This window comes from Centruroides vittatus, unplaced genomic scaffold (genome assembly GCF_030686945.1).
Source record: "Centruroides vittatus isolate TY-2023 unplaced genomic scaffold, ASM3068694v2 contig_1322, whole genome shotgun sequence".
NCBI lineage: Eukaryota > Metazoa > Arthropoda > Arachnida > Scorpiones > Buthidae > Centruroides > Centruroides vittatus.
The window spans coordinates 29314-44601 of record NW_027120842.1 but is presented as its reverse complement, the minus strand read 5'-3'; the positions used below and the strand labels follow the sequence as shown (position 1 = coordinate 44601).

Genomic DNA, 15288 nt, shown 5'->3' with positions numbered 1-15288 from the left:
AGAAATTCTGTCGTCACAAACGAAAATCTTCTAAACAGGTTGGAGAAAGAGAAAGGACAGTTGAAAGGAGAGTTAGATGATGTTAAATCCAGTATCGATCATGTACAAAAAGAAAAAGTAAGGAGATTTCATTTAGAAAAACATGAATGACATTTTCCGCTTTTCTAATTTATTTATTTATAATCAGGCAAATTCCGAAAAACAAGTGAAACAATTAGAAATACAAGTTTTAGATCTGCAAGGAAAATTAGACGAAGCTAACAGGTCCTTAGGGGATTTCGATTCGACAAAAAAGAAATTATCAGTAGAAAATTCCGATCTACAAAGGCAGGTGGAAGATTTAGAATCTCAGCTCGCTCAAGTTAATAAATTAAAAATGTCCCTCTTAACGCAATTAGACGAAGCTAAAAGAACGGCAGATGAAGAAAGCAGAGTACGTAATTTTATTTAAAATTTATATAATAAATTGTACACGTTTAATTAAAAAAAAACAAATGAATTTCATCTCAGGAACGTTCTGCTCTCATGGGTCGCTTCCGAAATTTGGAACACGATTTAGACGGATTAAGGGAACAATTAGAAGAAGAACAAGAAGCAAAGGCTGATCTTCAGAGACAATTAAGCAAAGTTAATGCCGAATTACAAATGTGGAAGAACAAATATGAAAGCGAAGGACTTGCAAGATTGGAAGAACTGGAGGAAGCGAAGTAAGTAACCATTTATTTTAAATGGTTACTGGTCAGCAGACAAGTCTAAAAAGTAATGAAAATTTAATTTTTATTCTTATAATTCAAGGAGAAAACTTCAAGCTAAACTCCAAGAAGCAGAAGAAAACATCGAGCAAGTAAATGCAAAATGCAGCGGTTTAGAAAAGACGAAATCAAGACTTCAAGGAGAACTTGAAGATATGACCATCGAAGTCGACAGGGTAAATTTCTAAATAGAAATTTTCTAAAATTTATATAAAATTTTGTATATGTGTCAACGTTATATTTAATTATTAGGCGAATGCAACAGCAGCCGCATTGGAAAAGAGGCAAAAATCATTCGACAAAGTCGTTGCCGACTGGAAACAGAAAGTCGACGATTTAGCAGCAGAACTCGATGCCTCTCAGAGAGAATGCAGAAACTATTCCACCGAACTGTTTAAATTAAGAGGACAATACGAAGAAAGCCAGGAGCAATACGAATCAGTCAAACGAGAGAACAAAAATTTACAAGGTAAGAAAAAAAGTTTTTTTATAATATTTAAAATTGAGGAGCGTGTATTAAATTCCAATTTTAATATCATAGACGAGATCAAAGACTTGATGGACCAATTAGGAGAGGGTGGTAGAAGTGTCCACGAGTTGGAGAAATCACGCAAGAGATTGGAAATGGAAAAGGAAGAGTTGCAAGCTGCCTTGGAAGAAGCAGAAGCAGCTCTAGAACAGGAAGAGAATAAAGTATTAAGAGCACAATTAGAATTATCTCAGGTTCGACAGGAAATCGACAGACGCCTGCAAGACAAGGAGGAAGAATTTGAAAACACGAGGTGCGAATTCGTGTCTGCCATTTGTTCTTCTCTTTTTAAATAAAATAGTAATAATTAATTTTCGTGTAAATTATAGAAAGAACCACCAAAGGGCAATCGATTCGATGCAAGCGAGTCTCGAAGCCGAAGCACGCGGAAAAGCAGAAGCTTTGAGACTAAAGAAGAAACTGGAGAGTGATATCAACGAATTAGAAATCGCTTTAGATCACGCAAATAAGGCAAATGCCGACGCTCAGAAGAACCTGAAAAAGTATCAGATTAATCTGAAAGAATTACAGCAAGCTTTGGAAGAAGAACAAAGAGCAAGGGACGAAATAAGAGAACAATATGCCATGTCTGAACGTCATTGCAGCACTCTTCAAGGAGAATTAGAAGAAAGCCGACAGTTATTAGAACAAGTAAACAAATTACTGTTTAATTTTATGCTTTAGTAAATTGATAACATGCTTATTAATTAATTAATTAATTTATTTATTTAACAGTCTGACAGACAGAGAAGATCAGCAGAATCCGAATTAAGTGACATGCACGATCAAATGAACGAACTTTCAGCACAACACGCATCTATATCTATGGCCAAGAGGAAATTAGAAGGAGAAATGCAAGCATTGCATGTATGCAATTTTATGTATATTATAAAATTGTATTATCAGATACAAAATGATTAATAAGCCAACAGTAATCAAGTATTTTTCCAATCAAAATAACACTTTGATAAAGACAGAAGAAAATGTATGGCTACACTCTTTAGCAATATGAACACAACCACATTTTTTTGACTACTCGCATGATAAATTGTGCGTAAAAGAGAGCTGAAATTATTTATAGATACAATGTAGTGTCTTTACTAGGGCTCATCTTCCGGAAATAGTTATTATTATCCATGCCATACGTAATTGATTTATTGTTTTATCATCAGAATAGTCTAGGAATTCAGCACGTGACACACGAAATGATTTGATGATAGGACTGTATTTTGGTTACTGTTCGTTTATCAACGGAATCAATTCAGCGAACGTATGAACGTGTAAAAATTACATGTACATATTTCGTATATTTTAGGCCGATCTTGATGAAATGTTGAATGAAGCCAAACAATCGGAAGAAAAAGCAAAGAAAGCAATGGTCGATGCTGCTAGATTAGCCGATGAACTGAGAGCTGAACAAGAGCACGCTCAACAACAGGAAAAAATAAGAAAAGCTGTCGAACAGCAGCTGAAAGAAATGCAAGTCAGATTAGACGAAGCAGAAGCAGCAGCTCTTAAAGGAGGAAGGAAAATCATTCAGAAACTGGAACAGAAAGTATGCAAAGTTTTAACAACAGAGTTTGATTTAAAAAATAATTAATTAAATAATAATAATAACAATATCAAATTTTTAAGGTGAGAGAATTAGAAACCGAACTGGAACACGAGCAACGCAGACACGCAGATTCAGCTAAAAATTATCGCAAATCAGAAAGAAAATTAAAAGAAATTCAATTCCAAATGGACGAAGATCGAAAGAATCACGAAAGAATGCAAGATCTTATCGATAAATTACAACAGAAGATAAAAACATACAAGAGACAGATAGAGGAAGCTGTACGTTTTAATATACACACATACACACATATATATAATAAATTTACTATATATTTTCTTAATTAACAGAAGAATATAAATAATTTAATTATAATATTCTAGGAAGAAATAGCAGCTTTGAATCTCGCTAAATTTAGAAAAGTCCAACAAGAATTGGAGGATGCAGAAGAAAGAGCAGATATGTCCGAAAATGCACTGGCAAAACTACGAGCAAGAAATCGCAGTTCTGCAAGCAGAGCAATGAGTCCAAGTGTAAGTAACATTATAAATAATAATCGAACTTTTATTATTATTTCTCTCTGTCTACTGTTAACTTTATATTCTATTCTTCCTTCAGCCCCTTCCAAAGTCCAGGCCTAAGGCCAAACAAATGGGAAATGAATAACATTTCACTTTACCTTCCATTGTAACCTTCCATTGTAGGTGAGAAAGATCTTATGCATGTTCACTTTTATATTCATCTGTTCTTATACTAATAATTCTGATACTTCAAGAATTCTTCTTGATCTGAAAATATTAACAAACAATATTAACAGGAAAATTACAGAAAAAATATATATATTTATACTTGTTATTATCTAATTAACTAATTCTACTGTTAATTATTTCTTTTATAAACAGCCTCCTATCCACCTTTACTCGAAAATTCACAACGATTATCATTCATCGAATAAATTAGGTTCGAGGGATTTCTTGGATCAGTCCGATCTGTAAGAATACGATGATTTTTATAGGATATCGCCTATTAATATAGGAAATGGTGTTTATCCTTAATTATCCTATTAGAAACGACAACTTTCTTTCTGTTTTGTGCTTTGTATGCATGATCTTGTCAAAAAGAGCTTCTTTGCTATTATGTATGTTGGATATTTTCATGCAATAATAATGAAATAAAAAAAATCACAAGGTCACAACTTCAAAGAAGACTATGTAATTTTTTTATTTTATTTTTAATTTCATTTATCTTCTATCATCACAGTTAGCGTGTTCTTATTAATTAATTTCAGAAAACTTAGCAAATAATTTCAACGAATTTAATTTTTTATGCATCTAATTACTTTATATTCCACTTTATGTGGATTAGATGGATTGAATAAGGCAATGCAACACGTGAGTAATCTATAACACGTGGGAAACTGGCCCACGTTTAGGCATTAGACACATGAAAAAAATATAGTAAATCTTTGGGAAAATGGCCCGTTTAGGTGTCAAGCACAAGTAGAAATCTCGCGTGGCTAATATATTGGAGAGGCGCAAACCCACGACCAATGTTCCGTGGTTTTTATACACTCGGCTACTGGTGGACACTCGTTTTATGTAGGAAAAAATAATTCGTTGAAATTATTATGTAAAATTTAAATAGAAGACATTTTACAAATATTTGCAGTTTAAAACAAATTTTCAATATTAACCTAAACAATAGAATGATGTTTATGACATAACAAGTTTTATTGTTGTTGAATAAGAGGAAAATTGTTAAAACAGTAAAACTTTCAATGGCAGATCAAGAAGTTATCAAAATGATTGAAAATCAGCAATTTTTATTTTCTTACACGTATGCATGTTACCATGTATTAAGATTTGTAACCGAGGTCATTCTTGGTAGTATAATTTACTACTTATTATCGAAATTTCGCTTCTTGGAGGAAAGTCGGATGAGAATTCCAGAAGAATGGGATGAGCAATTACAATTCGAAGAAAATGAATCGTTTTCCTTCTCAGTTGACGATTCCGATATCCGCTCTGCGGAATCTCAATTAAATTTCTTAATTCAGATAGAAGAAATGAAGTTAAGATTGGTAAGAGTAGAGGATTTTATAAACTCGATGAACGAAATGGATATTACCGAGCGGGTGCTTCCAGAAAATAAATCTTTCAGCGAAAAATCCGCATCGTGCGCTATAGAATGCGAAGAAAAGTGTACACAGACAACGGATGTTCGCATTTACGATGAAGCAAAAAAATCAGAAAATGGCGTGAGATCAGCCGTAGATGTGAAAAAAGAATCGAAAGAATCGATGAAAGAAACGGTGAAGCCATCGAGTGAAATAAATATCGGAATATCCATAAACGTAAACGAAAATCAAAATAAAATCGATTTACAAGCATCAATCGAGGAATTATCAGATGATAAACATCAACAGGAAACTGCAGTTAAATTGGAGGAGAAGCCTCCCGAAATAGCGAGCGATTCTGTGAAAAAGACCCCAGAAATAAATGTAAGTAATACTCGATTTAACGCTGTAGAATCAAAATCATCGGAAATTTTTAAAAGCGCAGGGATATCAAAGTCAATAATGGATATAAAAGAAGATTTAGAAGTTATAAAAGAAGATTTGGAAGTTATAAAATCTCTTACCGAAATTTCCGAGAAAAATACAAAAAACCCAGTAATCAACACAGAAATTTATTCGGAAGAAATGGTAAAACTGGAAACTACGGAGCCTATCAGAGAAATTCACGAAGAAATTTTAGTGGAAAAGATTAATCCGAAAGAAACTAAAGACCACGTTGAAAAAATCGAAACAAGAATTGCTGTGGTTTCAAAATCATCCGAAATAGCTCTCCCTCCAATACGTTTAGATGAGGAAAAAATAATAGAAGAGAAATACCAAGAAATGATTGAAGCACCCTCAGAAAATATGGATTCAAAATTCCAAATGGTTTCGAGAGATCAAGTTCCAGAAACAAAGCAAGAAGGGGAGGAGGAGGAAAGGATTGTGGCAATAATTAAAATTAAAGATTCATCCGAAGAAATGTTATACGAGGAGCAATATAATTTTCCCACGCAGAAGAAAGAAAGTTCAGTAAAATTACACCCCATTAAATCCTCGGAGGCAAATTTTAACAATTTCGTGACAGAAGAGATCCAGCAATGTACCATCGACCAAGCCGTTTCTATAAAAATTGGTATCGGGGGGTCGGAAGAAACAATTGGAAACAACAATCGTACAGAATTTGAAGTAGAACTGTCGATCGATATGGGAAAAGAAGATGCAGAGGATAAATCAGGAATTATTCGAGAAATTTCTGAAACTGCCATTCGAAGTAATTTGCTAAATGAAGAGTCGACTCTCTCGCAGACAGATGAAGCTAGAAAAATGATTTCGTGTAAAAACGAAGGAAGAAAATCGCCTCCAATCCGAAATTTCTTGGAAAGTTTGGAAAAACTGGAAGAAGAAATCGACGCGACAAACAAACGAAATTCAGAAAATTTGGCAAACGAAATTGCCAGCAAATTTATTTTACAACACGTTTCTTCCCAGAAACCAAACAAAAAACTGAAAACTGAAAGAATAAATTAAATTTTCATTCAAATTTTCGAGTTAAAATTTTAAAATTGTGTTTTATTTTAAAATAAGTCAATAAAATTGCTTATCAGTAATTTTTGTGCCCATTTTAAATATTGCATACATTTGTCCCGAAAGAATATTTACTTATTAAATATAAACACGAGTAATAAAGGATTTAGTATTGTATTTCCGGTATCGATCGTGTTAAGTTGATATAATTAAGCATGAACACGGTTTAAAATGTAACGTAAACATTATCCGTGTAAAATCTGGAGAATAAAAGCCTCCATTAGACACGCGAAGGTTAGCAAGAGTTAACATTTCCGCTCTGATAAACTTCAAATGTAGCCATTTTTTTTATTTATAAATTATGAATTGAAATTCAAGCGTTACGCATATACTGTAATTTAATATGTTGCGTAACAATTTTGTAAATAAGATTATACTTTACATTAACGTATAAAATAATTATTCGAGCTTTTATGTAAATGTCTGTATACGGTAACGTAACAAGTGAACAGACAATCTGCAGAGTGGGAAGGATTTTCTATAGGAAACTGGCCCGTTTAGGTGTTACAAACACGAAAAAAATCCCGGAAAATTGCACGTGGCCATCCCTTTTGTCAGGTGCGAACCCACAATCACTCAGGTGGATTCGCACGTGAGTGGTTTTAGCTACCGACCACTGATGAGCATTTACTAGTAATCAGGGATTTTTACCTTGCTATAATCATTTAATTGAATTTTACAAGATTAATTCGTAATTTTGACTTCAAAATCTTATTATTTGATTTACTTTATTTTTTATATAAGTGACATAATAGCGAGGTTGAGGCCGAAGTTTTAAACGCGAAAACGTGTACGTCGGACGTTCAGCGCCGCTTTCCTGCAAGTCTAGAAGTTTGACAATGGCGTTTGGAATGTCATGAATGATTCCACTGACTTTCCAAACGCCATTGTCAAACTTTAGGCTTACAGGAAAGCGGCGCTGAACGTCCGACTTACACGTTTTCGCGTTTAAAACTTCGGCTTCAACCTCGCTATTAAATCTCTCTTCTCTGTATTATTTTATACATTTCATCATCCATACCATTTACATCAACCACTCGAAAACTCCCTGTTCATAAAAAAATTAAATTTAACGAAAATACTTAATCTATATATATAAAAACGAATGTATTCGTTCTGTGTGTGTCTGTGGTGTGTGTCTGTGTGTCTGTGTCTGTGTGTCTGTCCTTCATGCATTACCACACCATTTATCCGATTGCCATGAAACTTTGGGAAGTTGTTTAATACATTCCCGCGAAGGTTTGTAGCATATGTGAAGATCACCATTTCCCCCCTTTCAAAAATATATTTATATATGGATTAAGGCTTTCATGTCCAACAGATGGCGCTAACTTCTGACGACTTAAGTTTACTTTTCTGTGAGGCATTATGCTTTTCTGTGAGAATGGACTAAAGAAGATCATTTTCTATCTATCTATATAAATAAAATATAACGTTTGTTTGTTCCTACCGATTCCTTTCGAAATTTTGACACAACGTTGCATTCGAATATGCACGTGTTTTTATATAATATACATGTCGAAATTCCCCCTACGGGGGAGATGGACGGGATTAAGGCTTACTGTGAAGAACTCGGCTTCTATTTATACTATTTTACATGCGGTTTTTTGCGTTTTTAATTGCGTTTAATAGGTGATCGTCAACAGAATATACACTAAAAGGGATTTTTCGATATTCCCCAGCGGGGAAAAGGACAGGATTAAGGCTTACCGTGAAGAACTCGGCTTCTATTTATACTATTTTACATGCGGTTGTTTGAATTTTTAATTGCGTTTTAATAGGTGACGTTAACAGAATATACACTAAAAAGGGATTTTTTGAAATTCCCCCACGGGGGAAGTGTTACACATTTATAATAGATACATTTTGAGCCACAACAACGCGTGGCCGGGTCAGCTAGTAATAATATAAAATAAAGTTTCGTAAAATTGTTTAGTATAATTTACATTCTTTAAATCAAAGTAAACTGTAATAAAATCTACCGAAATAAGCTGGAAGGTCATACACCCGATTTATCCATAGTGCATGGCAATTTTTCGGTTGTTGAAAATATTTATTAGTCACGAAAGTATAAAAGATGACGTAAGACGAACAGGGGAAGATACAGCTTATATAAAAATCAAAAAAGTTTTGCATCGTCACTACTACTGTCATCACGACACAGCAAACACGAGGTAAGGCTATTTCGTAACACAGATTACCCATTTTTAGCACCATTATTACATTATACGAGTATATATACACAATGTAATATAATTGCGTATATATACGGTTAAACCGAAATTGCATGGTACCGAATAGCCAGGTTTCCGTTTTATTCAGATTTAATGTACTCGGAGCGGATTTGGGGTGTGCGAGGGGCGCAGCTGCGCCCCTCCCAGTAAAGCCGGGTATGTCACATATTGTTTTTTTCTGCACCCCCTTAAAGGATTGCTGGCTCTGCTGTAGTGTTTATTATACGTATAAAGTGTTAATTAGAAGTGCCATTTCCCTTTTAAAAACTTAAAATTTTGCAATTTGACAAATTTAAATGAAAAAATTATCAAATGTGAATTAAGATTTGAAGTTATTCAATTACATCAAGCAAACGTTATTGGTTAATTTCTAATTCTGACTCTTGATTGGTGGTTGGAAATTCGGGCATTGCAATTGTAGAAATAGTCCGTACTTTACCTATCTTTAGAATTTTAATAATTCTACAAGAAGGAAGAGTGAGAAATTAGTTTGAAACCAGTCTAGGATTATAGCGTAACTAGATTTACGAAGAATTCTGCGTTCGGTTTTCTCTTCTTCTCTGCCATATTGTTTGATTCGTGACCAACGAGAAAGACAGGCCATGGCGCGTAGAAATTAAGAGATGGTAACGTGACCAACTTAGTGTTAACAAATTCCGGCATATAAGATGCACCCATTTCAGCATAGAATATTTATTGCATTCAACCGTAAACTATGAAGGCCGTTTGATGAATTCATTAACGTACAGAAAATAGTAACGCCACATAAGATAAGAGGCGATAATTTGAGCCCCCTTTTTTGGGAAAAAGTTGTCTTATATGCCGTAAAATACGGCACTAAATAAAACTAAAAAATAGTTTCCATATTAAATTATTATTATATTATTTAACCAAGTTTCTTGCTTATCTATTTTCAGTACAGAAATGGAATTTCTTAACGGAAATGTATCGGACCAAATAAAGTTGTATAACTCGAATATAACCAGAAAACCATTCGAGTTCGAAAAATATTTTCGAGCAGAGACCATCGAGTCATGGATAATCGACAATTGGCACATAACATTTTATTTAATAAGCATTTATTTAGCCGCTATATTTGCCGGTCAGCAATATATGAAACCTAAGAAGCCGTTTCAACTCAAGAAGATATTCTTCGCTTGGAACGCCCTTCTCTGTATATTCAGCATCACGTGTTTGTCGCGTGTTCTGCCATTCTTTTTGAAAGTCATCGAACACAGCAGTCTCCTGGCATCAATCTGCAACGTCAACTACTTCTTGAAAGACCAGCCAACTGTATTTTGGGGTTGGTTATTCATATTGTCGAAAATTGTAGAGTTAGGGGACACGTTATTTATCATTTTGTCTAAGAGGAAATTAATATTTATTCACTGGTGTCACCATGCCATAACTTTAATTTTCTTCTGGTATAACGCACAGAAGAGAATGTCGGTCGGTGTTGTAATTATGCAAATGAATCTTTTCGTTCATTCTTTCATGTACGCGTATTTTGCTCTAAGAACAATAGGCGTAAATGTTTCGAGGTTATTCGCCATGTTGCTGACTACCATTCAAGTTATGCAAATGATAACTGGTTTTGTTTTAACACTGTGGGCTTACTGGGCTAAATTTAGAGGTTATCCCTGCGAAATACCCGATGAAAGTTTTAAATATTGTATTTTTGTAGGGTTAATATATAATATTTTGTTCGTCAATCATTTCTATAAATCTTATATTTTAAATCTTAAAAAGAAAACAGTCAGAGATAAATCTGAATAAAAAGCATTATAATTAGTTCTCTGTATAACTTACATAATACAGATCGAACCTCACTAATCCGACAAGATTGAAACCAGACAGATTTTTTTAGTAACTCTACGACCTGTGGGCACCAAGAGAACATTTTAGCAAACATAATGGGTTCGACCAGACCACAAGAGGACAGCTAGGGGGTAAACATATCCAGTCGATGCCGGGTCTCCAGGAGTGGTAGGCTACCATCACAATCGCGCGGTCATCCGGCCGACAGGAATCAGACGTGCTGAAGTTGAGAATTTTTCAGGAGTTTAGGGTAAAAAATGGCAGTATTATATATCGGGGTAAATTTAGGAAGGTTGTGCAAGGCGCAACTACATTCCTTCCCTTTCAGGGGTTTTTCTTCAATAAAGCCAATACCTTAGGTAGGAAAAAATTTGTAAGGCCTTTCTGTAACCCTTTTAAAGATTTTTGAATACGCAATTGCTAATATCTATACATGTGTAATGCCATTATACTGGCATTCAAACCATCGTAAGCGATTGCATACGTAAACAATGTGGGGCGCTGGTGATGAGACAGCTGCATGTTGCCAATTTGTGGTTATTTATCCGATTTTCGGATAATTTGAGGTGGCGTTGGACAGTTTTCCAACTTTTCCTGAGAGAAAAAAGTTAATAATTTCGGATATTTTTAGTAAACCTGCTAACCTATTACAGTGTAAGTATTTAAAAATCACAAAAATTCGCAAATTGATTACTTTTCATGTAGTCAAAAACCAAAACAAAAACAAAAATATTGGTTGTCTTTTTTTTAAATAATTTTTCCGCCATATAAGCATTAAGAGGGCTTTTTTCATATACTGTACTGTACATTGCGGTTTCGCCAGACCCACAGGGGGTTTACCGGGTGATGAGGGAAAGGTCTTGATATATTGACGAAATTGTCCACGTAAAATTTTCGGGTTGCTCGCGCGGATTCAATTTCGGATTTCCCAAAAACGTAGGCTGACGATTTAACCGCGGCTGTTCAAAACAATGGCTTTAGTCTAGGGCCCAATATACACCTTGGTATATGCTGCCAGGAACTAATAAATCCCAGATTTGTGAGGTTCAACCTGTATCATTATTAATACATCTTAGTTTGAAAATGTGAGTTAAAATGCTTTGTGGTTATATTGATGTAAAATTATTTATTTTTGAATTACTTTATTTGTATAAGATTCACATAAATATAATAAAAAAGCAATATATGAGACAATGTTAAATTAATGTGGGAATAAAAATTGGATGTTTTTATATTTTATATGATGTATATTGTAAGATTCTTTAATTTATTAACTATACAAACATACTGTGTTAAAATAAATCTAATCCAAGCCTTTTCAGAGCAGTTTGTCTTCTATTCATAATGTTTACTTTTCGGAACCGTTTTGAACAGGTTCCATACTAACTATGGAACCTGTTCAAAACGGCAACCTGCCAAACCGGAAAAAATATTTGGTACCGTGCGATTCCAGTTAACATAAGTTTTACCATATATCAAAATGCTCATCACATATTGACAATTATTTGAAAGCAAATACACATTACGCATTTAACAAAATTTTAGTCAATTAAAAATTATATAAATTGGTTTATTATTAACAAATTACACAATGTAAAGCAAACAAAACCGAGTAAAAAATATCCGAAAAATATCGCTAACACAATGGTATAAAACACTGTAAAAGTGTTGCCATGTTTTTACCCCAAACAATTCCACAACGTGACTCATTATGGAAACTGTTTTATGAAGTAACTAGCAGATAAGCCCGGCGTTGCTCGGGAAAAAGTAACGATAGCGAAGATTAAGATTATTACATTATAGCCAATATTACCCGTTTTCACAGAATGCAAAAATTAGGTCCCCCTGTTTCCAGACTAATTAAAGAATTTTTAGATGGGTCTAAAAATATATTCGATTTCCCGCAAAACCGAAAAAACCGCATCTGTACCTGTGAATCTTGCACATCGCTTTCTCTTAACACTTCCATTCCGACCACTTCCATTGTTAAGGAATATACTTCTTTTATCCCTACGTGGTACTCTACTAAAACGCAGTTAAGAACAAAAATTGCATCTAAAATAGTACGGTAGAAGCTGAGTTCTTCAGGGTAAGCCTTAATCCTCTCTCTCCCCCGTGGAGAGAATTTCAAAAAATCCCTTCTTAGTGCACGTTCTCGTGACGTACCCTAACTGTGTACCAAATTTCAACTTTCAACTTCTAATCGTTTGGGCTCTGCGCTTATTATTATTATTATTATCATCAACCCATCTCGATTATATATGTAGAGATTACATTTAATTATCTCCTTAATAAAAAATTTTACGAACAAATCTGTTTAAGCTGGCGTCGCATAGCACGTGATAAAATGCACGTTTTCTTCGCCCCTTCGCCATGTTTGTGGTCTAGCTTCCGCTTGCTTAGCTTGCACGTGGTTTGTCCATGATATAAAAATACCGCAGTTCTATTAAGTTTAAATTGAAAAAATGCGCTGTCGAATAACAAAAGTTAAAAAAAAAGCTTTTCTAGCGGTTTATTCTCGCAGTCTGACAGGACAAGACGCTGCTCTATATGAAGAAAAAGTTCCATTATGTCAGGGTGTCGATCCATACGAAGTCAGCAGCATCGATGCAGATCAAGAGTTTTGACCTAAAGTATAATTTGGTGAAATCAAACCATTTGGGCACTCTCTGCTTAACGGGACACCAGTCATTCTTACTACTACTTTAGCCAAATCGATATTTTATTTCGTAATCCATACATGTTTAAAATTACAATAAAATACTGAAAAATTAACAAAGGAATTAACTTATACTCAAAACAAAAATAATTGTAGTAACAAAGTTTATACCTGTGGTTTATTTGCAAACGTTCGTATTCGTCTTCCTCTAACTCGACAGTTTTATACGCTTTCCAAAAGTCAGAAAATATTATACTTCCTTCTTTCACGTTATTTCGTATAGCAATAGAGGGGGTGCAGTCACGTGATAAACGTCATTGCCACGCCCACCAAAACAATCATCCGCCATATTGGTTGCTGATTTGACTTTACCCTGTTCGTTCGCTTATTATGTCAACGTGGAAGAAAGGCATCTTACCTGGCTATGCAGCCGATTTAAAAGATAATTATTTGATAAAATATAAAGAGAAAATTTCTTTTATTGGATGGGATCCATACGAAATGAAACCAACGGATTTTTCCTCCAACGAGTTAACCACGTGGCCGCGCGGGGGACTAGGAAAGGGGGGCACGCTTTTTTTAAACACTGAGAGGCGGAAAAATCGAAAAAATATATTGGGTCACGTGACCCGGCTTTTTGGCCCGCGAACCCGCGTGACGTAGGCGCAACTTTCGAAGGCTATATCTCGCGAAGGGTCACATATAGAGGTTACGTTCTTTTGACTTTTTTGCTCGCCCAGGGGAATCGACAATTTGCCCCCTCCCGCCCCCCTCATTCGGACCTAGAACCTTGCCCGAATGACCACTATGTGGAAGAACACTTCCGACATTTTGTTTTCTACGTGTAAATCGACTTTCACGACGACTCTGTTTGCATCACCTAATTTTACAATGATTAAATATATTAAAAAATTGATACGAACATAACGCATATAATAGCGAGGTTGAGGCCGAAGTTTTAAACGCGAAAACGTGTACGTCGGACGTTCAGCGCCGCTTTCCTGCAAGCCTAGAAGTTTGACGATGGCGTTTGGAATGTCGAGCATGATTCCACTGACTTTCCAAACGCCATTGTCAAACTTCTAGGCTTACAGTAAAGCGGCGCTGAACGTCCGATGTACACGTTTTCGCGTTTAAAACTTTGGTTGAATAGCGAATGATTAGCGAGTCGAAGCAGTCGTACTGGGATTAATTCCTAACTCGTCATGCAAGATTCCAATTTCTACGAAAAAAAGAAATCGCAATTTTTTCGTCATTTGACAACTGCCATATTCTAAAATCCAGTTTAAATCGAATAATAACAAACTGACCAAAAGGAACAATTACGGCGAACTTTGAAAAACATTACAGTATCTAACTTTGAGGTACAGTACAGTACATCACTCCTATCAAAAAACAATTTACATAACGTTGTTGCGTCATACACGATGTTGTATGACGCAACTATGAGACGCGGTAATATGCAAATTAGGTTGAAAAATATTATTTAAATGTTAATTTAACTTTTATCATCATCCTAATTTCGACTTTAATCACCAAATAACATAACAAGTTATACGTACAATATACAACTAGAAGTTGAAATTTAACTTTTCTAATTAGACCAACACGAAAATATGCTAATCATTTTCGATATCAAACGTGTATTAATTAATTAACAATCATTTTTTAAATTCATAATCGACTTTTATAACTTTTATACATAAAGAAAAAAGTGGGTTTGCATTCTAATTATATTTATATACAATTTAATCTAAATTAAAGTAAATATTAAGGTGTAAACGCGAATCGGATATCATCGATTGATTGGTGTCCCGTTAAGCAAAGAGTATCAAATTATTTAACTTTATTTTGTCGGTATTAACAAAGGAATTTATGCAACCGGCTTGTACCGTACACACTTTTATGGTACTCCTGCGAAAGTTTATCTAATCATTTATTGATAAAATAGTAATCAAACGTTATTATTGCTTACCCGAAATAAAATGTTACTGACAAACTCTTGTATTGATATTCACTTTATCCGTATTGAAATTTTTCTGGTTAATTCTCCAGAGCCATGCAAATTGCCTTCGTCGCGAAAGTTTCTCGGTTTGGA

General features: G+C 34.6%; 1 protein-coding gene and 1 long non-coding RNA gene across 27 annotated transcripts in view; one reads left to right on the top strand and one right to left on the bottom strand.

Moving 5' to 3' along the window:
* Nucleotides 1-4041, top strand: part of LOC136990637 (myosin heavy chain, muscle-like) — a 27042-nt gene extending 23001 nt beyond the window's left edge. For 25 of the 26 annotated variants that reach the window (XM_067289058.1, XM_067289064.1, XM_067289057.1 and 22 more), the window contains exons 31-42: nt 39-117; nt 188-433; nt 511-707; nt 796-928; nt 1005-1221; nt 1294-1534; nt 1611-1932; nt 2017-2148; nt 2597-2836; nt 2917-3117; nt 3220-3369; nt 3739-4041. In XM_067289058.1, the coding sequence (XP_067145159.1) occupies nt 39-117; nt 188-433; nt 511-707; nt 796-928; nt 1005-1221; nt 1294-1534; nt 1611-1932; nt 2017-2148; nt 2597-2836; nt 2917-3117; nt 3220-3369; nt 3739-3831 (2251 nt within the window). In that variant the 3' untranslated portion in view covers nt 3832-4041. Of the gene's footprint in view, nt 1-38; nt 118-187; nt 434-510; nt 708-795; nt 929-1004; nt 1222-1293; nt 1535-1610; nt 1933-2016; nt 2149-2596; nt 2837-2916; nt 3118-3219; nt 3370-3454; nt 3541-3738 lie in introns of all 26 variants that reach the window. The other variant, XM_067289071.1, reaches the window with a different exon arrangement.
* On the bottom strand, nt 2623-15288 carry LOC136990669 (uncharacterized). The gene is made up of 2 exons (XR_010883095.1): nt 15166-15288; nt 2623-3624 (listed from the first exon to the last, which is right to left on the bottom strand). It is a non-coding gene; the product is annotated as an uncharacterized lncRNA (long non-coding RNA).